Source organism: Magnolia sinica, chromosome 8 (genome assembly GCF_029962835.1).
Source record: "Magnolia sinica isolate HGM2019 chromosome 8, MsV1, whole genome shotgun sequence".
In the NCBI taxonomy this organism is placed as follows: domain Eukaryota; kingdom Viridiplantae; phylum Streptophyta; class Magnoliopsida; order Magnoliales; family Magnoliaceae; genus Magnolia; species Magnolia sinica.
Genome location: NC_080580.1, coordinates 8,926,454 through 8,952,805, shown reverse-complemented (window position 1 = coordinate 8,952,805; position 26,352 = coordinate 8,926,454). Strand labels below are relative to the sequence as shown.

General features: G+C 43.7%; 2 protein-coding genes across 2 annotated transcripts; one reads left to right on the top strand and one right to left on the bottom strand.

The window, feature by feature from the left end:
* Positions 1 to 10,105: 10,105 nt before the first annotated feature.
* LOC131252794 (wall-associated receptor kinase-like 20) lies at positions 10,106 to 15,175 on the top strand. The gene is made up of 3 exons (XM_058253496.1): positions 10,106 to 10,884; positions 13,649 to 13,717; positions 13,806 to 15,175. The coding sequence occupies exons 1-3, from the start codon at positions 10,116 to 10,118 to the stop codon at positions 14,858 to 14,860; spliced, it is 1,893 nt and encodes a 630-aa protein (XP_058109479.1). The 5' UTR covers positions 10,106 to 10,115; the 3' UTR covers positions 14,861 to 15,175.
* A 410-nt stretch (positions 15,176 to 15,585) lies between these two features.
* LOC131252796 (uncharacterized) lies at positions 15,586 to 21,636 on the bottom strand. The gene is made up of 2 exons (XM_058253497.1): positions 21,290 to 21,636; positions 15,586 to 16,334 (listed from the first exon to the last, which is right to left on the bottom strand). Exons 1-2 carry the CDS (start codon positions 21,609 to 21,611, stop codon positions 15,787 to 15,789), a joined length of 870 nt encoding a protein of 289 aa, XP_058109480.1. The 5' UTR covers positions 21,612 to 21,636; the 3' UTR covers positions 15,586 to 15,786.
* Between the last annotated feature and the right edge of the window lie 4,716 nt (positions 21,637 to 26,352).

Below are 26,352 nucleotides of genomic sequence, written 5' to 3'. Positions count from 1 at the left end.
AAATAAAAAATCAAGCTAATATATAATTGATATGGGCTACACCAAGAGAAATAGTTGGGAGAGAGACGTTAACCCTTGATTTTTAATAGGGTCCAGCATGATCATTTTATTCAATCTACTCCAACTATTAGATGTCACACTAAAACTGAGGTTTAAGGAAAAACAATCAGGCCCATCAGTGATTTAGGAGGGCCATGCAAAGGAAATAGTTTTGAGGATGAACATTGCCATGCAAACTATTTTCAATTGTGTGGTCCACCTTAATCATGTATGGTATTGATTTTTGGACCCTGGACCTAACAGACGTGACTCAGATGATGGTCAGGGTAGATTTCACATGAACAACATGGTCGCCCCACCCAAGCCGCACCCCTTTTTCCAAGGGAAGCAGTGTCCTGCCTGGATTATGTTCCATTCAGGCAGGGCTATGTGAGGCCCACCTTAATGTATGGGTTTTATCCACGCCGTGCATTCATTTTTCCAGACCATTTTAGGGTATGTAAGTAAAAATGAGAAAGATCCAATGTTGAAATGGACCACACGGTGGGGATTGAATGCCCACCATTAAAAACTTCTTGGAAATTGTAGAGGTTTTGGATCAAGCTGATATTTGTGTTTTTCCTTTATCTAGGTCTATGTGACCTTATGTAACAGGTTGGATGGCAAATAAACATCACGGTGGGACCTTCGTAGGTTTCAACGGTGGGTGCCATTATCACTTCTGCTACCTATGGTGTGTTCCACTTGAGCCTTAAAATTACCTCATTTTTGTGAGTTCAAACACTAAAATGATCTTTCAAAATGGATGAACAGCATGGATGAAACCTACACATCATGGCATGCCCCACAGAGCCCAGCCTGGATTAATTATCATAGTGGCCGGGCAGGAAAACATGGTGAAATAACTCTTCTCTGGCATATAATGATTAACATTAATTAATCCTTAATTTCTAAGTTAGTTGGACATATAAATATTAATGAATCCCTAATTTCTAAGTTAATTGTATGTGCAATGGGTTGGATTAGAGCATATCTAACATATATAGATTGATATTGGAAGAGAAATGGATAGTTTAGGGCCTTTCAGATTTTCTATGATACATGTAAATGATGGTAACTAAGTAATTATTACTTTTTCACTTCGTTTAAAGACTCCGGCTAATGGAATCGGATTGCACGGAGACATTCCTTTGCCCTTTTGTGGAATTTGTGTGGTCTAACAAAGATGCCCATGAAAAATATGAAAATTACACTTTGTCCATCAGCTTTAAGATACCTATGATGAAATATGAGTCTAAAACTCAGGTAGAGACAACAATCAGGTGAGCCATAACAACAGTTTTGATTACAATTTTCTTCACTTTTTGCCAAATGATATATATTTTAATAAGTTTATTATAATCATTTTATCAAATATTACATAAGCACATTAATTTAGAATCTGAAGCTGATTTGAGATACTGAATGTTCTTGAGAATGTATTGGAGAATTCCAATGCCTTCCAAATCTCCCCCTTTACTCCATCCAAGCACAATATTTGAAATCCAATGCATTTCATTTAGGGCCTGTTTGGCAGGGCGGATTGGAAGGGATTGGATGGTATTGGAAGGGATTGGAAGTTAAATTCCGGGATTGGTCGGGCATACCAAACAGACTGGGTGACCTGATCCTGGGATATAGCAATCCCATGGATCTTAAGACAATCCACTGACAACACCATCATTACCTTTAAATCCCATCCAATCCACCCTAATCCGTTCAAATTTGTCTGAGACGTGTTTGGTTCGAGGGATTGGAGGGGATGAGAAGGTTTAATCCCAGCATTGGCTGGGCGTGCCAAACAGATTTGATATAGCAATCCCGGGATATAGCAATCCCATGGATCTTAAGACAATCCACTGACAACACCATCATTACCTTGAAATCCATGCCATCCACCCTAATACCATTCAATCCCTTCCAATCCACCGGGCCAAACGGGTACCAAACATACTTACATTTGCACTGAATTTAAGGCTTTTTGATTTTTCATTTACTAGTATAATTCAGAGTAAATGAATAATGATTATTTACCAAGGTTTACTAGGTTGAAATGGAGCTTGTTTGTAAAGCTTCTGACTTCTTAGATTATATTAGTACAATTCCTAAATGTAAAAGTTGTATGGCCCACCATGATGCATATATCTTATCCACGACATTCAACCATTTCACTGCTAATTTTAGGGCATGAGCCAAAAATGAAGCAGATCTAAAGCTCAAGTGGATCACCTCATATGAAATAGTGGGAATTGAACACCCTGTGTTAAGAACTTCTTGAGAGTCATGAAGGTTTTTGATCAAGCTGATATTTATGTGAACCCTTGATGTGTGCTAGTGTGATCTCATGGACATGTTGGATGACCAGAAACACCTCCCTATGCCCTTAGGAAGGTTTCAATTTTAAATGGTGTGGTCCACTTGGGCTTCCAATCTATCTCACGATAAAATGGATGGACAGGAATCACATGCATATATCATTGTGGGACCGATCGTCATCCAATTCCTTGTCAAAAAATTATTTATTTTTAACAAGCTCATTGTTGACCTACACCCCTTCAAAATTACTATTAGTTATTTACCCCACTCACTCACACCAAGTCTGTATACCACCAAACTATAGAGCCAGACCCATACCCCTCAAAAGTTATTATTAGCTATTTATCTCTATTTACATATGTAATTAGAAAAACAAACACCTCTTAAGTGTAACTATGAAATGGCTTTCATTTATCTCCTATACTAGCTCTCAAAAAGAGCCGTACACGAATCGAGTTATCTCGGTTAACTCGCTCGATTTGATTCAATTTGAAACAGAGTTTGAGCAGAGTTGAGTTGATTTTTTGAGCTCAAATTGCTCGACACGGATCAAATCTTAACTCGAATCGACTCGGATCAAATAGGCTTGGTGACTCAGTTATTTTGATATTGATGCTGCTCGCCAAGTGTTTGATGAAATGAATCAATGAAATGCAATTCCGGGTGTATACATTTTCCACTGGATTGGCTAGTGGCGAAGAAGGAATGGATATAGAATAAATCACTACGAAAAAATTTTGATGTTGCCCACCCAATGTTTGCTAAAACACATGAATTTGTTACTATTTTGCATTATGTGAAGAAATAAAGATGTCATCTATGTGTTTGAGAAAATGTCGAATAGGATCAAACTCAGCTTGAATTGGCCCGAGCTACTGGAGTAACCTAGCCAAGTTGGCCAATCATGCTCAAGGACTGAGCAGAGTTGAGTTGTACTCTCAAATCAGCCCTACACATGTTTGCACAATCCGTGTCATGTTTTCAATATGGAAACCATTTACAATTTAGACACATCTATGGGGCCTTTATGATGTTGGCATGACATCCACTCCCTCTATAATTAATGCCATCTCATTTCAGGACATGATATAAAAAAAATCAAGGAATCCAAAGTCTAAGTGGGCAACCTTGCAAGAAACATCTAGGAAATAATGGTTCATGTGGCATACCTTCATGTTCATACACCATCCAACCCAATCACAAGTTGAGTCTCAAGAAGGTTTCAACTAGAGTTGGGCATCAGTCCGAGTCAGATTGAATTGGGTCCAACTCGATTCGATCTGAAATCTCAATGGCTTGACCCGAACTCGATTTGATCCAGGATCGAGTCCGGGTTACTTGGCTCGGACCAATTCGAAATGTGTATTGCCTGATCCGATCCAAGTTTGACTCGGTTAGGAAAACCAAGTCAGATCAGATTAGACACGGTTCGAATCGGACTCAGACTGATGGACAACTTGGATCTCGCCCCCATTATTAACATCAACCATCAACAAATCATGATTTAGTGGGGTCCAAGCCATCCATCAGGTTGGATTTCACATGCTCTTAACCATAGAATGTCTCAAGTCAAATGGCTTGGATCGGAAGTTGTGGTCCACCAGCAGTAAAAGTGACAACCTGTTAAGAGCATGTGAAATCCAACCCTTCCAATAGATTGGCCCCATTTAATACAAAGGCAACCCTATCTACTACTCATCCTGTCAGTTACACCCTGAAAAAAGCATTGTAGCCGTTGATAAATATTAAGATACAAGTGTGGTCCACTTGGTGAATGGATATGGCAGGTTTTGGCCAATGACATCCTTATGATGGGCCCACCTATTGGTTGGATGAGATGTCACACACAAAAGATTAGAAGTTATCCACTGACCTGACTTTAAACTGTGGTCCTACTAGTTTGACATGGACCTTCTCCATAAATATTAGTATGATAGAATTGTCCGATCAATATCCAATATAAATAATGGACCCACACTTTGGGCGGTTTGATTTTAGTCAATGTATACCACACGTGTTTTTCTTAGTGCTTGCGTATCAACCATGACATTCTTTCGGAGTATCAAATAACTCCAGATACCATGAATGAAATTGAAAGTCAAATGGCGGCCAGAAAAAAAATTCAGAGTAGGAACTACCTCACGTACACAATGGTTGACATATATAAAAGTGAAGCGGATTGGCTGGTGGACCACACACCAGCTATATAGCTGGTATAGGTACGTGAGCCCGAGTTGTACGAACGGTTCAAAGTAGGTCAAAGTTACATGAGCCCCAAAATGATGTATTTATTATATGATTTTTTATATAATTTTGGAGTGCTCTCGAAAACAATGAATTATATCCAAAGATCAACCGGACCACGTGACAAATAGCAGCTTAGATAATGATTTTCACCGTTAAAAATTTCATAGGGCCCACCATAAAGTTTATTTTCCATCCAATTTGTTCATAAGGTCACAAAGACTTGGATGAAGAGAAAAAACAAATTTTATATTGATTCAAAACTTATTCGAACCCCAAAAGGGTTTCAATGACAGACGTTTGATCCCCCACTGCTTTTTTCAGTGTGGTCAAACTTGATAATTAGATCTGTCTTATATTTTGTCTCAAGCCTTATGACGAGCTTGTAAAATGGATGGACAGTTTGGATATAACACATAACTCATGATGGGACCCACAAAACTTGCCGACATCAATACACCAGTTATACAGATGGTGTGTGGTACACTAGCCAATCCGCTTCCATATAAAATATCCTTACAAAAAAAAAATTGTGGGGCCCATCATTTATGCCAGATCATGTTAGGACTGACCTAAAAAATCAGGCCAATCCAAAACTCATGTGGGGCACCCCCACAGGGAACGGTGGGATGGGACGGAAAGCATCGAAACTGTCTTGTGGCCACCGAAGTTTTGGTTCATAAATTGGTTTTTCTATTTATCGCGGTAGGACTCACCTTATGAACGGATTGAATGGCATGTAAACATCATGTTGGGCCCCATGAAGGTTTCAATGGTGGCCATCCCTATCCTCACTATTCCATGTGGTGTAGTTCACTTGATTTTTAAAGCGAGTTAGATGGTCAGCCTGGAGAACTAACTCAAGTTGAGTTCGAGTTAGGGTTGGCTGTTGACTGAGCAAAGCTATACCAGGCTTAGAGCTGTAAACGAGCCGACTTTGGACAACTTGACTTAGCTCGACCACTAGCTGACCCCAGCATGAACTCGGCTCGGCTTGGTCCTAGAGCCTGACTGGCCAGCTCGGCTTGGTTCGGTCAGCAGGTCGGGCCAGTTTGAGATGAGTTCAAGCCGGTGCGGCATTTTCTCAAACATATGGAGTGCACCTTCAATTTCTCACCATATGTAAAACAATAACAGTAATTTATGTGTATTTCATCAAACACTCAACAGACAACATGAAAATTAAGATCCAAATGTAATTTTATCATGTAATGTTTTTCTTTGGGTAGTGATTTGTTTCATATCCATACCTTCCTCGCCACCAACCAATCCCATGGAGAATGTATGCACTTGAAACAACATTTCGTTGAGTCATTTCATCAAATACTTTGTGAGCAATGTCAATATCAAAATAATTGAGTCTCCAAACTAGTTCGATTCGAGTTGAGGTTCAATCCGAGTCGATTCCAACTTGACCAGCTTGGAATTTTTTCAAGCTTCAAAAATCAGCTCAACTCAACTCGAACTCAATTTCAAATTGAGTTGAATCAAGCTTTTTCAAGTTAAGCAGGGCGATTTAACCGTGCTAACTCAATTTATGTAAAGTTCTAGCCATGCTTGACTCAATTTGACTCGGGTAAAACTCTACTTAGGTGGACCTTACCGGAGGAAACATCAGTGATGAAATCCCCACCATTAATAAATTCATGGGGTCTGCCGGAATATATATTTACCATCAAATCTATTGATAAGGACGTAGAGACCTGAATGAAGAGACCACATAAATGTCAGCCTGATCCATAACTTTTGTGGCCCACTAAAAGTCTTTAATAATGAATTACCACCGTTTCTTTTATCATGGTCCACCTTAAATTTGAATCTGCTTTATTTTTGGGATCATATCATAAAATGAGTTTTCAAAACAGATGAACTGTACGGATACAAGATACATACAACAAAGTGGGCCCCACTATCATTATCCCACCCACCTCACTTGATCCCTGGATCCATGAAGCCGCGCCCCACCCAATACAAGAAACGAGAAAAAACGAAAAGAAATTCCAGGAAAATTCAACTGACTGAAAGATCATCGACAACTATTCTCCTAGATGCTGATTGACGGTCCCGATCCTCCAAGTTTTCATTCACATCATCTGTGGACCGTCTAATCTCGGCATCTTTATTTTTGTCCTTTTGCAGGTGGCTGACCCAAGCAATTGAGATGTATCTAGTCAGATTTTCCGGCGATACCCCTTCTAGAATGGGATGGGCCCACAAGTGAGTGGTTGGGTTACATGGCTGATGTCTGACGTGTCCCCAATTAAAATGGTCAAACCCTCCCACGGTAAAAGAGGTTTGCTAGCAAGACTCGTCTGGCCCAGTTAGCAAAATCATGTGATGATCCACACCGTTAATCTAGAAACTTCTACCATGTACGGTTACTATGGAAGAATCTCACGGACTCCAGGTCATCACCGTTCATGCTCAGATCTGTTAGAATCTTTTTGTTTTTTTTTTCCTGAGTCGTTGTTTTAAGTAACCTTGTGTGTCGTGATAAGATCTTTGATGAGAGAGATTTTCTCCACATGCACAATCTATGTTTTATAAATTTAGATGAACGGCCTGGATCATCACATAGTATGGCAGAAGTGGGGAGCTTGTGTACCAGTGCTTGCTGGCAAATATGTAAAAATGTATGTAATGTCGGTTCGTTTTGCATCTGTCGCGACACTGACGATGCAACGTGTGTCGCTAGCCATTGGGGCCTTCATGATGAGATGGCCCAATGCTTTCAACCGTTCATTTTCTCATTAATACGATAAATAAGCTGTTATTCCATATTCACCCTTCATTGTTGATCATATCCGTTGATTCTTTTTTTTTTCTTCTTCTTCTTTTATATCCGTTGATTCTCATAGATGTACAAAACCATAGAAAATTTTCTTGTCATTGTCTTAAATTAGGGCTTTTCAATCATTAGGTGGGCCACAACATTTCCGATAGAGAAGCACAAAAAAACCCCTCAAAATTCATATGGTGGCCAACGTGATGTTTGGATTGGTCCTTTTGTGGACATCTACAATCCATGTGATCCAGACCGTAGAATGGGCATGTACATGGGTTTCGTTGAAATCTCTCCTTCCTTTCCACCATGGGCCTGCAAACATTCAATTAAAAAGAAAATAGAGCAAAAACTCACATTCAGTGGGAATTCTTCGAACTTTTGGATGGCTACAAACTTCTCATCTGGGATTTATTTATTTATTATTTATTTTACTTTTTATAGAATCAAACATTCAAGTAGTTTTCCATCTGATCAACGGTCCTGATCACTGATCTGGGCAACACTACTACAACAGCCCACATTCAAAGAGGATAACTCCAAATTTCGAATGGCTGCCATCTTCCCATCAAGTAAATTTAATAAAATAATTATTTAATTAGTTCTCCATTTGATCAACGGTCGTGATCACTGATCTATATGTCCTACTGCTACAAACTCAAGAGTCGAGGAGACTGTTCATATCCTCGGCTGTCTTTACTCGAGTCAAAGACATACCAAAAGTAAAACTGCCAACCACGCAAGGCAACGTTGACTAATCCAGCCTTCGAGGCTCAACCCATCACGTACACCCAGCTCGCTCTTAGAGGCTCGCCCTTTCTGCCGTACTAGTGATAATCCAGACCGTTCACATTGATAAAAACCGGCCCATACAAGTACCTTATCTTCTGCACCATCTGATTCAAAACAACGGTCCACAGAAAGAAGTTTCCAGCTCACCTTCATATGGACGGTCCTGATCTTCAACCAATTAGATTATTTCACATCCTGACTGTTACGATGATCAGAACCGTACATGTTTTCGACAATAGGGGTCAACGCCCATTCATCATCTCTAGTTGTATTAGAGCAATGAATAATAATAAAAATCAACGGCTAATATTCAACTTTCAGCCTGTTTGGTTTCGGAAAGAACGTAATAGAAGCATAATCAATACTATTGAAAGTGTTAGAAGCGCATCTCACCTTGTTTCCAAGCAAAAGCTCAGTGGGCCCCAACATGATGTATGTATTGTATCCACGCCGTCCATTCAATTTTTAAGATCATTTTAGGACATGAGCCCAAAAAATGGAGCAATTCAGATGCTTAAATGGACCACACAACAGAAAATATTCATGTCAATGGGTGTCATTATTCCCACCGATTCCTGTGGTGTGGTCCATTCAAGGTTTGGATCTGTCTCGTTTTTAGATGCATGCACTAAAATGATCTGAAAAAACTAATGGACGGTGTGGATATGACGTGGGGCACATATAAATTTACCACCCGATCTTACCTGTAAACATCCGTAAGCATCTTACAATCGGAAATTTTTAAAATAAATAATCATTACTTTTTTACCCGTAATTACCTCAAATCAAATGGCAATGAAATCAAAAGTTAGGATTATCTGAAGTGTGATTACGATGTGTGGACGGTCAATTCATCGCACTATCACATCATGTGGGCCCCGGTGGATGGCGACACACGCAGAATCCTATGTCGCGACAGAGGCAAAAAGAACTCCATCCAAAACAATGAGGTACACTCATCTGGTACTTATACCACCTGATGTGTGGCCCACTTCAAATTTACACAAGATCCTTCCTATCCAAACTGTTATCCTTATCATGTTTGCCCTATAAACCAAAAATCAGGCAAATCCAAAATATTTATGGGCCACAAAGCAGGGAACCATGTAAATTCATTTCTAGAACTCTAAATTCGTGTAGTGTGGCCCACATAAGTTTTTAAATGACATTTTTTTCCTTTGATCTCTTTATCCTTGTGGTACGCATATGTTGAATGGATTAGATGGTCCATACAAGATACTTTAGGCCTCATAAATAGTGGAAAGTTTTTTATTTGTTGGTTGTTCCCTCCCAACTGTTCCTTGTGGTGGGGCCCGCATGAGTTTTCGTTCGGCTAATTTGGCTCATCATGACCTTACATTGAAGGTCCCATCTAATGGACAGGGTGGATCCGACGTACAGTTGACGTGGCCCCCACGGCAGCTGGTGCCATATGTGTCACACCTCTCCATAAAGAGAAAAACATTAGTACTCTGAAAGCGTATGAAATATGATATACAGGGACTTGGAAATTACTTAGAAAGTAAATAAGTAGCATATAAGTAAGTTAAATTAAGCTCTCCATATCATGGATCCCAGTTTTGATGTATCATGAACAAAAAAATTAACCGTTATTTGATCATCTGATTATCAGACTGGTCGAAGTATATTGTACGGTTAAAAATGAAATATCCTTTGGTCCTATTTCACAAAACAAGTGTCTGCGAATCAAAGGCTAGAAAGGCTCAAACAATCTGATTTTGAGAAAATCATTTAGATATAGTACTTTCCACAATTTAATCGGTTTAATTTCATATAAAAATGCCACGTGTACAATCTATAAATGCATGCGTATCAAGCGTCATATGCTGTCCGAGCATCACAACTCCCCTTCCAAAAATACCAATAAAACCCGTGCCCCATCTGGCAGCTCTCAGGTTCCTCTCCCTTCCCTCTCTCTCAAATGGCAAAATCCCTCCTCCTACCGCTCCTGCTAATCTGCGCCGCGTGCGCATCGGCCCTCCGCTGCCCGGACTGCGGTACCACCCCCGTCCCGTACCCTCTAAGCACCTCTCCCAACTGCGGCGATCCAAACTACAAAATCCGCTGCGATGCATCCAACACCCTCCGGTTCGACACCCTCAACGCCTCCTCTTACGCAATCGCAGCCATCCATCCAGAGATCCAACGGTTCACAATCCGCCCCGCTAGCTTCACCCCCAACAGATGCGTGACCACCGATTTACGTAGCCAGGGCATCCAGCTCAACAACAGCCTCCCTTTCAACGTCACCAGCAGCAACACCATCATGTTTCTAAACTGCACCGAGCGCTTACTATCCTCCCCCTTAAACTGCACCTCCACAAGCCTCTGCCACACCTATATCAATCGGACGGCTGAGGCTGCGCCGTGCCGTCAAACGTCGATCTGCTGCACGTTCCGGGCCGGCGGGTCCTCGACGTCGTACTCCATCCGTTTGACGGGCGTCGGGTGCAACGCCTACCGGAGCTTTGTGAATTTGGATCCGTCGCTGCCGGTGGATCGGTGGCCGGAGTCCGGGGTGGAGATACAGTGGATGTCGCCGCCGGAGCCGGTCTGTCAGACGCAGGGCGATTGCGAGGCCGGCCAGAACGCAACGTGCGCGCCGGATCAGGCGGCCGGAGCTGGAGTTAGGAGGTGCTTCTGCAACGCGCCGCTGCGGTGGGACCCATTCACTGGGACGTGCGCCGAGAGTAAGTGTAATTCTGCCGTTGATCGGGTTGGCCGCCGTAAAAATTGCCTGATTGGACGATCCTAGCCATTGGATTTCAAATGGGCGGTGAAAACTAATGGCTGCATTTCAGTGGGCCTGGAGCCCATTGATTGGATGGTAGGATCGTTGGGTGGTTAAAATTCGCCCTGATCGGACGATCCTAACCATTGGATTTCGAATGGGTGGTTAAAACCAACGGTCTGGTATCAGCCGGCCAAAAGCACATTGATTTGATGATAGGATTGGTGGTCCAACCGTTAATTCTGCCGCACATCAAGTGGGCCATGTTGAAAATTGGCCACCATAAAAAAAAAATCGTCCTGATCAGAAGATCCTAACCATTCGATTCAAATGGGTGGCTAAACCAATGGTCAGATTTCAATGGGCCTGAAACCCATTGACGTAATTCTTTAAACGTGTGATCGATCTCCAGGAAATGAACAACCGTTGGATGGAGAGATTCGTCGTGAATGAACCTTGTACTTATCTTGTTCTGATGGTGATGGGGGAGTGGGCCCCAGTTGGCTTCTATCACCTTCAGACATTGACCCGACTTAATTTCCGTCCAAGTATAGTGAAATCTCCGCTGTCCAATATTAGACCATTTCGCTATATTTTCTGAGCGGAAGAATCTCAACCGTAGCTCAGCAGAGGCCGGTTCCTCTACAGCGTTTGTAGAACGAGTTCTGTTTATTCCACAACGAGGCGTGTGGAGCCCACCTTAATGTGTACATGAGATCCAATCCGTCCATTTTGCAAGCCCAGTGTCCTTCTCCTTTAATCCCAAAAATCAGGCAGACCCAAAACTCAGGTTGGCCACACCACGTAATGAAATATAAATTTAATAGGCTGATTTTTGGGATGTCCATTAAGCTTGGTGGGGCACATATTCTCACGATAGACTGGATGGCATAAACCAAGCACTCCCGCACTGGGTCTGGAAGGTTTAACGGTTGGGATCCCCGTCAAAAATAGGTACCTGTGGTGTGGCCCACCTCTGTTTCTCAGGGAAGCGGATTGCCTGCCACCAGGAGCGCAGGAAGCTACGTGGGAGTGACCAGGATGTTTGTGAGAAATCCACGCCGTTCATCCGTTTTGTCAGCGCATGTTAGTATATGAGCCCAAAAATTAGGAGTGGGCCACAAGACAAGAAAAAGTGGGGAGGGATTGCCCAGAGCCCACCGGCCACAGAAGTTTTGGATCCGGCTACTACTTCTTTGGGTTTTCAGTTCATCCTGGTAGGAATGACCTTTTGAACGGTTTGGGTGGCGTATAAAATATTTGGACCCATGATGGTTTAAACGGTGGGCATTTCCTTCCTACTGTTTTCTGTCGTGTGGCTCACATGAGTTCTAAATCTGCCTAGTTTTGGGGTATATGTCCTAATGTGAGCCAGAAAAAACAGATGGACGGTGTGGATTTCTCACAAACATGATGGTGGGCCTAAGGCAATCCACATCTTTTTTTTATCAAGATGATTTTTGGGAAGGACACTTATTAAGGTTGGATGTGGGCCCTACATTGTAGTAGTTATGGCGTTATACAAATATAAACGTTGTAGAGCTGGCCTGAGCTCAGAAACCTGAAAACTCGGAACCGACTTGATTTCCATCCGAGTCAACTCAACTCAAAGACTCGATCAGGTCGAGTGAGTCAACTCAATGACTCAGTGGGCTCTTTTATTTACCCGGCTTGGTATTTAATAATTAAATTAAAATTATTAATAAAAGAGAAATCATCCAGTACATTCAAGACCACTATATGTTATAGTCTCCTAATTGTCTTGGGACACTTGGATAATCCAGTCAATTGATCTGAAGCGTTCATCCGATGCAACCTAAATTTCTTGGGCTCACATGTAGAAATCACTCCAATCAAACAATTCAAAGCATCCCATGAATGGCATCAACAATGGAAGATCAAGATCGCTTTAAAAAAGTGGATTAGATAATCTGATCATGTGATTTCTCTTTATAGCCCATGAAATGTATGATGCACTTAATGGACAGTCCGAATCGATTGATTGGACTGTCCAAGCATCTTATGCAACTTGCTTCCTGTAGTCGGAGGCTGTGTGGAACCACAGAGATGACCGTCTAATCCAGTCCATCCATCAGTTTTGCAAGACGAGGATTCTAAAAATCAATCAGATCCAACACTCATGTGGGCCACACCTCACGAAACATCAGGGATTGAACGGCCACCATTGGAAATTTTGTGGGGTCCACAGAAGTTTTGTATCAGGATGATATTTGTGCCTAGGGTTTATCTGAGCGGTAAAAACCTACGAACGGTTTGGATAGCATATAAACATCATGGTCGGCTCCAGGAAGTTTTCAGCGGTGGACTTTTTGGTTCCACTGATTTGAGTAGTGTGGCCCACATGACTTTTGGGTCTGCCTAATTTTTAGGTTCATATACTGTTGTGGTCTTGCAAAACTGATGGACGGTGTGGATTTGAAACGGAAATCTCTGTGGGCCCCACACAGCTTCCTGTGCACGGGGCGCAGGCAATTCGATGGGGGCGTCTACACCAGTCTCATCCACTCGGGATGAGTCATGCCCTTGGGCGAGTTTTCAACTGACTCAGCTCAAAATACCAAATATGTGGGGGCCCATGACAAGTTGGGTAATTCCCATGAATATCAGCCATTGATCTAAAGATGATCAAATTCACCCACAACGAACTTCCAGCGTGTGTGTTCGATCAGACTGTTTTACCTCACAGACTCGTGCTTGTGCAGACAAGCTGGAGTGTCAGCTTCGAGGCAGCTGCAATGGCAGTTCGACGGATCGGGTGCCCCTCATTGCAGGTAATACACTCCCAGAACCTCACAGATTTCACTAACATCCGCTGGAGAAAGCTGACATTAATGCTCATGCACCGGTACCTTCTAATAGGCTTAACTTCCGGCCTGGTTGCCGCATTGCTGGCGACCATCGCGGGCAGTTTCGTCTATCGCCGTCAATGCCGCATCAAGGAGGAGAGGGCTCGCATAGCGAAGGAACGGGAAGACATCCTCAACAGTGGCGGCAAATCAGCGAAGAACTTCACAGGCAGGGAGATCAAGAAGGCCACTAACAACTTCTCCAAGGACCGCCTCCTTGGATCGGGCGGCTACGGTGAGGTCTTCAAGGGTGTCCTGGAAGATGGGACGATCGTGGCCGTCAAATGTGCCAAGCTGGGCAACACCAAGTCGACAGACCAGGTACTCAATGAGGTCCGCATCCTCTCCCAGGTCAACCACCGTGGCCTTGTTCGCCTCCTAGGATGCTGTGTCGAGCTTGAGCAGCCCCTCATGGTCTACGAGTACATCTCGAACGGGACACTCTCCGACCACCTCCACGCCCGCCGTGGCTCGCCACTGTCCTGGCGGCACCGGCTCGTGATTGCCCGCCAGACTGCAGAAGGCCTGGCCTACCTCCACTCCTCCGCAGTGCCGCCAATCTACCACCGTGATGTGAAGTCAAGCAACATCCTGCTCGATGACCAGCTCAATGCGAAGGTAGCCGACTTCGGGCTGTCCCGGCTTGCTGAGACTGATCTCAGCCACATATCAACGTGCGCGCAAGGGACGCTGGGGTATTTGGACCCTGAATACTACAGAAACTACCAGCTGACGGACAAGAGCGATGTGTACAGCTTCGGCGTGGTCTTGCTCGAGTTACTGACATCGCAGAAGGCGATCGACTTCAGCAGGGGGGAGAACGACGTCAACCTCACAATCTACGTCCAGCAGATGGCGGAGGAGGAGAGGCTGATGGAGATCATCGATCCGACAATCAAGGAGGGTGCAGGTCAGGTCGGATTGGACACGATGAAGGCGTTGGCGTTCTTGGCACTGGGCTGCTTGGAAGAGCGGAGGCAGAACAGGCCGTCGATGAAGGAGATTGTGGAGGAGATCGAGTACATTCTGAGCATCGAGGAAGCTGGCGGCGTGGATTCATCGAGATGAAGCAACCCCGGTCGCATATATTTTGTCTGGGCCTCGCGTCTGTCAGATTGAGATCTGTGGTGGCAGATGTGGTTTTTCATGTCCATGAAAGACTGTTTGGTTCTTGCTTGTGTTTATGGGTTCTTATTGAAGAGGGTTTGCAGAGTAATACTCATGTTTTGGGTTCATACGAGTGGGGCCCATTGTTCAGTAATCCAGACCATTGATCAGGTGTGACCAACTGTGGATGGATGGACCATACTTCCAGATTCGGAATGTGTCTTGTTTTCATGTCTCTAGGAAAGCTGCAACTGAAAACTTGTTCATTTGCTACAACACCTTTGGGTTTGGATCCGTACTCCAAGGGTTCGAGTATCCATAGGTGGTGAAATTCCATTAGCGTGAGTGTGTGGGGTGTGTGTGCGTGTGTTAAAAAAAAAAAAACACCTTTGGGTTTGAGATTTCAATGAAATATGAATTTCTCCATTAAAAGCTCTAGAATGCACAGCATCAGCCAAAGGAAAGAAGCTGCAAACCGTATCCGCACATCCGGGCTGAGCCCGCCGATGTGTGACGCATAAGTATGCGAAAGAATGTGGATGACTAAAATATAACAAGTGGGCCAAAAATCTGCATTCGGTTTCACACACATTGCTTGCCTGATGCTTCGACCAGCACGCATAAGCAGCCAGGCCCACCTGATGAACAGCTCAGATCATACACCAATGTGTTGGTGTTGGCATGGATGAAAATCAGAACAAAAATCTAATGAAACCCATTTATGGAAACATCCATTTTGTCTCAGAAGTTTTCATGAAATTCTCATATACACAGAAAACAGAAACATATGCATATCTTCCTAGCTCTGATGATATGGACAGATGCGTATACACAATGAAATGTCGTAAAATCTCTGAATTCTTATAGCTTTTGAAAGCAGGGAAAAATCACTTCAAACTCCATGGGGCCCACTCAACTCTGATGATGAGATTGTCATAGCCAATCCCATCCAGCTTGTTGATGGCCCTCTCTGCATCTTCCTTGTTGGAAAAGGTGACGAATCCGTAACCCTTGCTGACGCTAGTGTTGCGATATGTGGGAATGTGGACATGGTCGATGGAGCCGAGCACGCTGAAGAGCTCGAACAGGTCGGGCTCATGGGTGTCCTCTGAGAGGTTGGAAACCTTGACTGAGTACTTTTCAGTTCTGTACCTTGTCTCCTCTCTGCGCCTCTCTGCACCTCCTCTGAGGCCAGGAGGCATGTATTTCATCTTGGCATCAGGATCAAAGGCTGTCGGGGCTTCTGCAGTGACTGGCCCATTGATAAGGAGGCCTTCAGGGAGCAGACCCAGATCCTTGTACAGGCATCTAGCTGTCCAGTGATCGCCCTTTCGGCCGCATGTCCTGCACACCATAAGGACCGAGCCGCCTCCTTTCCCGAGCCCAATGAACGGATCACCGTTGACCCTCACATCTTTGGCTTTTCTTGTGCTCCCTGCAGCAAATCACAATCAAGATTCACATTAGAACAATCTCAAGATTTGAAAGATTGATCATGAGAATTGCTGGGCTGCAACAGAATGGAACTGAAAAGATGCATCAAATATTCAGAAACCTGCTCATGGTTGCTTACAAATGCAGCTGCACAGAGACAAATCAACAGCTCCGATTGGCTCCTGAATAATATCTTAAGACATAATGAGAATTTCGTGCATGAATATGCAATGTTTTGTCTAGTCAGAAATCCATGAAAGTCTTTTGTAGGCATTTCAAAACATCAAGTTTTTCACAGGAATCTGAGACCATAAGAACGCATTTTACCAGCATTTTGCATTCGTGTATTGTAGCATACAACTGGTTGCAGGTGATCTGCAGTCTTTCATATAGCCTGTTTGTTTCCCACATTCCTCTTTTTCTTTTTTATCTTTTTTCTTTTTTGGTGAGAAGATGACACATTCATTTAGCAGGGAAAGGCTTTACGAAGAACCAACACGAAAGTGGAAGAACTCTGGCAATGGCAAAGCCCACTTGGTAGCTAGGGAAACAGCGGATCAAGAAATGGAATTGAAAGGGGCCTCTGTCTTCAGAAATTCTTGTGTTTCTTTCTTTCCAAATCCCCCATAAGAGAGCAAAGGATATCTCCATGGCGCTTTGCCACAGCTAGAAAACAGACCTGGCAGCCATCCAGCAATATCATTGAACATGGATATATTCCTTACATACTCAATTCCAAAAAGATGCCAGACCAGACTGCCCAAGCAACTGAACCATGGAGGAAGATGTGGGCCCCTGATTCTTCGTCATTCTTGCACATGACACATGTATGGCAGCGCCACATTCTTCTTCTTAAAGTTGTTGATGGTTAGGATTTTGTTTGCTGCAGCCACCCACACAAATGCTTGCACTCGGTGTGGAATGGGGGCCTTCCAAACATAGCTACACAGGTGACAAACACCTCTTGAGTCGCAACTAGGAAGAAAAGATGCCGTGAGAGGATCACTTTCACGCCTTCATCCTCTCTTGAAAGATCCATCTGCACTAACAAATGTTGTAAACCGATATGGTTCTCTCGTCATCTCCTGCATCCGTTTCTCAATGTGGCAACTAGCGTCGACATTGCCCCAAGGTGAATATGGAAGAAAGAGCTATCTCTAAAGAAATGTTCACCACCATCATCATCATTATCTAAGCCTTATATCGACTTATTGGGGTCGGCTACCTGAATCCGATTCCGCCTTTCCACTCTATCATGGACCATATACTCAGTAAAACCATAGGTTATCAGACCTTACTACCTTCACCCACGTCCTTTTGGGCCTTCCCCTTTCCCTTTTAGAGCATTTGAGTTGAACCAACTCACTTCCTATGACCGGTGCAGTTCTTGGTCTCTACTGCACATGGCCAAACCATCAAAAAGTCTACTTTCCTCATCTTATCGCCAATGGGTGCTACTCCTAAGTTCCCTTGGATGCTTTAATTTCTAATTTTATCCTTGTCTGCCAATCATTCATTTCAACTTCCTCATTTCAGCTACACTCAATGCATGAACATACTATTCCTTTGAAAGAGTGACCAAATTAATGGATCTCATCCATGATGTTGGCAAATCTCCATGGGACATTGCCCAAACCACCTTCCACCATCATGTGGCTAGGATAAGACTTCTAAAGAGAGGACCTCCGATACGTTAGAATCCTTAATTCCTACATAAACCGTCGAAAAGCTTACTCAACTCTAGCCACATTTTTCATTGTCGATTCTTGAATGAGCCTTCTACTAGTTGCCGCTCCCCCTCTGAGACATGATTCATATTGTCGGAAACTGTTACATATCGCCTGATACATACTGGTAGTGAAATTCTGTCTAATTAGAAACCAACGGATGGCTTTTCTAATTCAATCTTTTTGACCATAGAAACTCTCCGCTTGTTTAAAGTATGTTCCTTGCATAAAAGGAAAAAGATTGGCAATGGATCCAAACAGCAAAGAAATCAACCCCTCATAAAGCAATCAACTGTCCAAAACAGTGGACAGTCAGGGCCAGCATAACCATACCAAACCATGAAAAGGAAAAGCCATGAACACTGGCTAGCAAAGGAGATACGAGGATATCATTGATATGGCTTGTTGGAAGTAAGAATCCTATTTGAAGTTGCAATATAGCATAACGAATGACTAGAAGGCAAAGGAACACTACACACGCATGCGAGCCGCGCCCCCCCCCCCCCCTAAAAAAAAAAAAAAGAAAAAAAAAGAAGCCAAAACCCATCTCAACTTGTAAAAAACAGAGAAGGCTTGAACAGAGTAAACAAAATATGACAACATTATCCACATTGCCAACGGATCCAAGCAGCAAAGAAATCAACCCCTTATATCATTCACACCTCCCCTCCCTCACCAAACCAGAGTAAACAAAACCATAAAATAACAAAATATCAAGGAAAAATCAATGGACAAGATACAAGAAAATAAGAAAGGTGATGGAGAAAATCACTTTAGCATTGCTTAGCCTAACTCATCTAAGAGAAATCTAATCTCAATTGCCAAATCTCCACAAAGCATAGATATTTTTCACCAAACATTGATATCAACACGACTCATACCATCTGAGTCTTTCAGTATCCATGTGCTCCATAATCAAAATTTCAGGAATTAGGGTTTTCATCAATCAATGTGAGAGTATAGATTTTCCTTTTTCCATTGTAAGATTGTCAAGAAAATCAAGAATCTAATAACTGCTTTATGACCAAAGAGACATGATGTGGCCACAACAAACAGGTAGTCCATAAATATCTACCAGATCAAAGGTGTCTTTCCATGAACTTATCTTAGCAAAATTCACTTGTTCTGACATTAATGAAAAATCTCTATCATTAACAATGGGAATTTATGATGTGCTTGGCGATTTTGAAATTATTTGAGTGAGTTTCCTAAACTCTGTGAAGTTATAAAGGTATGTTGTATGTTTTGAGCCTTGTTGTAATTGAAGTTTTCTAGCCATTCCCTGTTTGGAATGTGGGATTAAATGGTATTGAATTGCATTGGGTGGAATTGATACCGATATTGCACAATGATTATATGTTTGGAAATTCAGACCGTCCAATCCCACGTTCGGGATCAAATTCTTTCTTTTGGAAAAACACTATATTAAGTGAAACCAACATTTGGTGGACCATGGAATTGTAATCAATGGACTAGATTTCACAATTGATGCCAGTCACCTATATGCACAGGCAACCCGATATCATGTATAAAGTGTGCATATAAATGGACGACGTATGAAATACATGCATCAACGTGGGGCCCACAGATGTCCACAGATGTAGTGGATTTTGAAATCCACCAGAAATCCCGCCATATTTCTTGTTGGGACTGGATGATATGATACTTTGATTAATTAAATCCTTCCCATCATTTCCAAACATTAGACCAAATGCAATTCCTTACAACCTATCCCTAGTGGGGGTGGCTAACATGGAGTGTGTGTAGTGACATGGGTGTCTACTAACAAGCTAACCCCAAAAAAAAAAAAAATTCCTTACCACCTAATCCCACCATCCAAACAGGTCTTGAGGATTTTTATTTAAAAAAAAAAAAATAAATTGTGTGGAATTCTTGCAACTAATCTTGTTTAGTGCAAAGTGTATGGGAACCTTCCCATGCACATAGTTGCATTTGGGCTTGTAAACATCCACATCACATATTTGGACTGTCCGTAAGACCATCTCCACTCTTCCTGGTATCCATTGAAAAAATCATAAATCAATTCCTTGCCACTGTGATGTTTGTGAGAAATCCATCCCGTCTATCTATTTTGTGAGCTCATTTTAGGACACATGGCCAAAAATGAGCCGGATCCAATACTCAAGTGTGCCGAAAATGTGAGGATTGAACGTCCACAGTTAAAATATTCACGGGGCCATAGAAGTTTTGAATCAGGATAATATTTGTAATTTTAGTTGGTATGGATGGCATGTAAACATCACTGTCGATCCCAGGGAGGTTTCAACGGTAGTAATTTCCCTATCCACCTTTTCCTTCAGTGCAGGCCACTTGAGTCTTGGATCCTAATCACTTTTGGGCTCGAGTCCTAAAATGAGCTCACAAAATGGATGGACGGGGTGGATGTCTCACAAACATCACGGTGGGCCCCACCTAGGTTTCCAGCGCAGGAACTTCTGTGACAGGCTTTCACGGGAAATCAGCGTCCATCATCTCCACCAACCCATTTGGGACGTCAGGCCACAAATCAAGCCAATCCAAAACCCAAGTGGGCCACACCACAGGGAACAGTGAGGATGGGGACACCCACCATTGAAACCTTCCTGGGCCCACTCAAGTTCTGGATCGGGCTTATACCTGGCTCTTCCCTCGATCCTGTTGGGACCCACCACATGGCATCTAAGCATCACCATGGGCCCCAGTACAATAATGCATTTCAAAGGCAGGCGTCCCCATCCCCACCGTTCCTTTGGTGTGGTCCACTTGAATTTTGGATCGGCCAGATCAACCTAACATGAGCTAGAGTGACGGATGTACGGAGTGGATAATCATACAAGCATCACGGTGGGGCCCACAGTGCTTCTTGTTACAAACGCTACTTGCAATCGGCGTTGTAGAGGTTTCCGGCCCGTTTCCCGGGAGGACGGGACCCGCCGAAAGAACGGTTCGGGCCCGTGTAAGGACGCGAGGGCAATTTATACAGTGGACCCGCATATTCACTACTAAAACAGAGTAACGGGACCTACCAGAAGAAGGGTTTCAGACCTTTCGGCCCATGTAAGGTCCCGAAGGTCACATCATACATGTCCCGCGGACTACTAAAATAGAGCAATGGGACCCACTAAGAATGATTCCGGGCCTTCCAGCGCATGTCCGGGAGGGTCACATCATACGGTGGTCCCGCGGACTGCCAAAACCAGATAAAAGGGGGAGAGTGAGGAGAACGAACCGGGAGCCGTCGGTTTCTGGAAGAGGATCTCTTCGGTGGAGACCATGGTGAGAATTCCGTTGGATTGGCTAGCCGCGTCGCCGAATTTGGGCCAGGACCGGCGTTGGAGGGCGAGCTTCCGGACGCGGGAGATGGTGGTGGTCTTGATCATGCGTCCATGGCCGTCGATCCTGAATGCGATGAGTCTCTTGATGCCGTTGCCGTCGGGGCCGAGGACGATAGGGGGAGGGATGGTACGCGGGCCGAGTACGTCCTCTTCCTCGACGTCAACCCAACGGACCTTGTTGGGAGGTGGAGGTCGGTGAGAGCTGCCAATGGCCATTGCTTTTGTAGAGAGAGAGAGAGAGAGAAGCTGCTGCCCTTTTTTTTTTTTTTACAGGGTTTCAGGGAATTGCCTGTGCCCCTAACGTGGGGCCCACCGCGATGTCCGTGCCGTCCATCAGTTTCGTAAGATCGGATTAGGATAGATGCAATCAATCTAAAAATTAAGTGGACCACACGACAGGAAAAGGTGGGATTGAACTTCCACCGTTGAAACTTCGTGGGGCCACACGAATTTTGCTAATATTTGAATTTTTAGTTCATCCAAGTGGGAATAATGTTGTGAACGGTTTGGATGGCATGTTAACATCACGGTGGGCCCTGGGAAGGTTTCAACGGTGGACGTTTTGATCCTACTGTTTCCTGTCCTGTGGCCCACTTGAGTTTTAGGTATGATTTTACACCGTTTCCTCTGGAGTGGCCCAGCTAAGTCTTAGATTGCAGTGATTTTCAGGATCAACGGTGAAAACGTGGGTCGAGCTTGGGCCGCCTCGGAGCTCGGCAGAACCTGGGCCATTGCCAAGCGCACATGTGACTCATGCTATCGAACCAGATGAGTTCAGACCCATTAGAGGACAATTATTATAATTAGAGCTGGGCATTGAGTCGAGTCCAACCGAGTTACGGCTGACGCAACTGGATTTGGTTTTGAAATAAGCCGCGAACTCGACTCGACTCAGTACTGAGTTCAACATGCCTAAACCGATCTGAATCCGGGTCTTGCATGGACTAATCCGGATCAAGTCTGACCCGGTCAAAAGTACCGAGTCGGTTCAAGTCGGCACTGATTCGGATTGAGAGATGAGGGAGTGGAGAGGACAGAGAGAGGAAGGTGGTGATGGTGGTGGGTGGTTGCTGTGTTTAAAAGAGGAGGGAGTGGAGAGGAGAGAGATGGAGAGAGAGAGAGAGGTGGTGGGTGGTTGCCAGGCTTGGAAGAGGAGAGAGAGAGGGGGAGTGGAGAGGAGAGAAAGAGAGCAAAAGGGTGGTGATGGTGGTGGGTAGTTGCCGGGCTTGGAAGAGAAAGATGAGGAAGGGAAAGAGAGGGTTTGCAATCGAGTCAGTCGAGTGCAACATATAGGGTTAGATATACTTAAAAATTAGAGTTATATATATATATATATATATCGGATCTGAGTCGAGCCTAACCGAATCAAGTTTCAAGTCGAGTCGGGTTGAGTTATTAGTAACTCGAACTCGACTTGGTTTGAATTCGGCTTGAGCAAAGCTATATATATATTGGATCTGAGTCGAGCCTAACCGAATCAAGTTTCAAGTTGAGTCGGGTTGAGTTATTAGTAACTCGAACTCGACTCGGTTTGAATTCGGATTGAGCGAAGCCTACTCGGTTTGGACTGACTCACCCATTCGGTTTGGGTCGAGTCAATTCTGAACAAGTCAAATGAGTCGAGTTGTCTCGTGCCCAACTCTAATTATAATTCTCTTTATCAGGTCCGAAAGCAGGTACAGGCTACATGAAAAGTATTTCCAAGCTTCTCAAATAGAATCATGAGATTGTCTTGTAAATGGGCTAGGCCAGGCAGGACTAAGGTGTGGCAATGGACCAAGTTTGGGCTGGGCAAGGGTTAGCCAGGACCCAACCTAACGCTTTAGACCTAGGCCCAAACTTAGCATGGGTTAGGCTCCAACCCAACTATATCTTGGCTAGCACACATGTGGCCCAACCCGACCTGAAAATCAATAGAATCCCCGTTTTCCCATTGAATTTTTCTAATCTATACATTTTACTAGTAGGCCACACATAGTATAAAAAAATACATTTTAGATGAAAAAACCAACAATCCACGTTCAAATTTGATAGTTACTAGAGAACTACAATGACATATACTGTGGGTAAAATTGAACTAGCCTACTATAAGGGAAGTATAAGCAACCACGAGAGAGATGTCTCGAAGCTAAAGCGATTAGAGGACTAGGACGGCCTTTTGTCTCGAGTTGATAAAGCATATAACTCGAAAAATATAGCAAGTGACTCTCCTAACAAAGAGATGAGCCCTGAGCTGACCTCGAGCTGAATTGTCTAAGAATATAACTCGGTGGGGGGAGAATCCTCTCTCAAGTTATCTAGATTGACCACAACCAAAGGTGGGACGAGAAATCCGAAAAGAATCTTGCCTTGAACCAAAAAATGAAAGATTATGAATGATCCTACCTGAAGATTATGCTAACCAAGGCAAACTCGGTGATATTTTTGAGGATAGATTCTCATCCAAACAAGGACCTTTCAATAAATTTAGCTGATCCTACGAGAATACATGTCTTGAAATCGCCTAAGGACATTACAAGTATAACAAGTGGAATTGAAGGGAGGTAAGCAAATAAATCTAAGCTCAAGTCTTTAATTCAAATCTACCAACCTTACTCAGGCATCGGAGGGTCCACGACCATCATCGGCTTCCCCCCATTGTCTACATTTTCCTATTTCTATGCAGGTCCATCGGTGGGCGCACCTACGCGATTAATCACAGCTGTTCAACTAAATTACAATGATAACAAAGTATTTATAAAATATAACACACATATATAAAAGTCGGCTAGGTTGGGCTAAAATAACTCGCCCAAGCTCAACCCGAAAATTTAATTGAGCCATGCATGTGAGTCCCAAGCATGGCCCATGGCCATGGACCAAGCCAGTAGATCGAAGCTGGACTCAAATCTGGGCCTAGCGGCCTACCCGGTGCATTGCCTGGCCCATCCCACTGGCCGAGTACCCATTCCCACTGGTGTTGTCATAGGCTGGGGCCATGCCTAGTATTCCAACGGGCAAGCCAGTTGGGTGGGCTGGGCTGTCAACCCAAACCAATCCCAAGGCAGCCTGGACCCTTATCATGCTGGCCCATTTTTCGCGCCATTCTCCACCGTCCATTTATTGGGGATTTAATTGTTGTATAAAAACGTCAGGATGTAATGGTCCACCTAGGTTTGCCACTTCTTCCCCTCTTTACTGTGATCTAGACCGTTCATCTAAAAGTTTCTATCAATGTTGGAGGAATTTCACTGATCCGAGATCATTACCATCAATGTCTGTTGTTTCTAAGTCACTTTCATGTGGGCCAGGCATGGGCCCGGTATGTATCAACAGCTTGATTTTCCGGCAAATATCGGATACATCATACACGTGTTCCATCCTATAAATATCCATTCATCATTGGTTATGCAGCACGTGTCTCGCATGTAGACCGTTGGTTTTTATTTTCTTGATATATAGTTCTTTTTGCATGTGGGGCCACCCACCTGATGGGTGGATGGATGGATTCGGAATATTCGCCTTTGAAAATAGGGATCTGATCAATTTTCGGGACCGGCCCGGTTGTGGAAGGCCCAATCATTTTTCTTTTGGGCTCGAGCTCAGGCTTCTGTCCTAGGCCCAGTTCACCCTAGCCCATCACCACTGCGCTTGTATGGATGGTGAGATCTTTGATGAGTAGGACCTTTTTTAGGTCAACGGTTTGGATCATGACATCGTGCGACGGTAGGGTGAGCAAGGGGACGCGGATTGGCCAGTGACCCTGCCACTAGCCAATGGCTAGAGGTCGTTGCTCTGTGGGCTCCACCATGACGAATGTGTTTCATCCATGCTGTCCATCCATTTTTTTCATATCATTTTATGGTATGAACCTAAAAAAGAGGTAGATTCATGTCTCAAGTGGACCACATCAAAGGAAACAGTGTTGATTGAATGCCCATCATTAAAAACTTCTTAAGGGCCACAAAAGTTTTGGATCAAGCTGATATTTTTTATTTTCCTTCATCCAGGTCTTTATGACCTAATCAAGGGGTTGGAGTTCAAATAAAAATTACATCAATTACCACTGTTTTCTTGTAGTGTGGTCCACCTGAGATTTATAGGTGGCTCATTTTTGGAACCAAGCCCTAAAATGATTTCAAAAAACAGATGAACAGCGTGGATAAAACAAATACATCATGGTAGATCCCATGGACAACTAGCCACTAGCGTCACTAGCCGAGCCGCCTCCAAGCATGGAATGGCTTGGCCATAAAACGTTAAAAAACTGGGAGTGACAATGGGCCGTGTGCGGGATCCACGCCGTCACTAGTCCTAAAAGGACTAGCCCGTTAAGCTATCCGTATTGTTATTTTTCCCCCTTTTTGTTAGTTTGTTAGTACACAACACTGGCAGTTCACCCTACACTGTTAGCCACCCCCACTAGGGATCGATACCAAGAGTCTTGAAACGATGTATCTTTCACTCAGTTTACCACTTGAGCTATGGAGCAGAGGCCCGTTAAGTATTCAATCCTCATTGCTTTCTATGGTGGGGTCCACTTGAGCATTAGATTTACCTATTTTTTGACCCATGCCTAAAATAATCTTGATAAATGGATGGACGGTGTGGATATAGCCCACACATCATTGTGGGACCTACAACAACTTGCTAACATTGAGTGAAATTGGCACAGGATCCAATGCAATTCTATTTAATGTAATTCTAAGCTTTTCCATTCTTCCCAAACATAGAGGGGAATTGGCACAGCCGAGCCGCCTCCAAGCATGGAATGGCTTGGCCATAAAACGTTAAAAAACTGGGAGTGACAATGGGCCGTGTGCGGGATCCACGCCGTCACTAGTCCTAAAAGGACTAGCCCGTTAAGCTATCCGTATTGTTATTTTTCCCCCTTTTTGTTAGTTTGTTAGTACACAACACTGGCAGTTCACCCTACACTGTTAGCCACCCCCACTAGGGATCGATACCAAGAGTCTTG

Bases quoted from the DNA above. Each gene is read 5' to 3' on its own strand.
- LOC131252794 (XM_058253496.1), top strand. From the start codon at position 10,116: ATGGCAAAATCCCTCCTCCTACCGCTCCTGCTAATCTGCGCCGCGTGC. The intron at 10,885-13,648 runs GTAAGTGTAATT...GTGCTTGTGCAG, and splicing joins CACTGGGACGTGCGCCGAGA to ACAAGCTGGAGTGTCAGCTT. The intron at 13,718-13,805 runs GTAATACACTCC...ACCTTCTAATAG, and splicing joins TCGGGTGCCCCTCATTGCAG to GCTTAACTTCCGGCCTGGTT.
- LOC131252796 (XM_058253497.1), bottom strand. From the start codon at position 21,611: ATGGCCATTGGCAGCTCTCACCGACCTCCACCTCCCAACAAGGTCCGT. The intron at 16,335-21,289 runs GTTCGTTCTCCT...GATTTGCTGCAG, and splicing joins CCAGAAACCGACGGCTCCCG to GGAGCACAAGAAAAGCCAAA.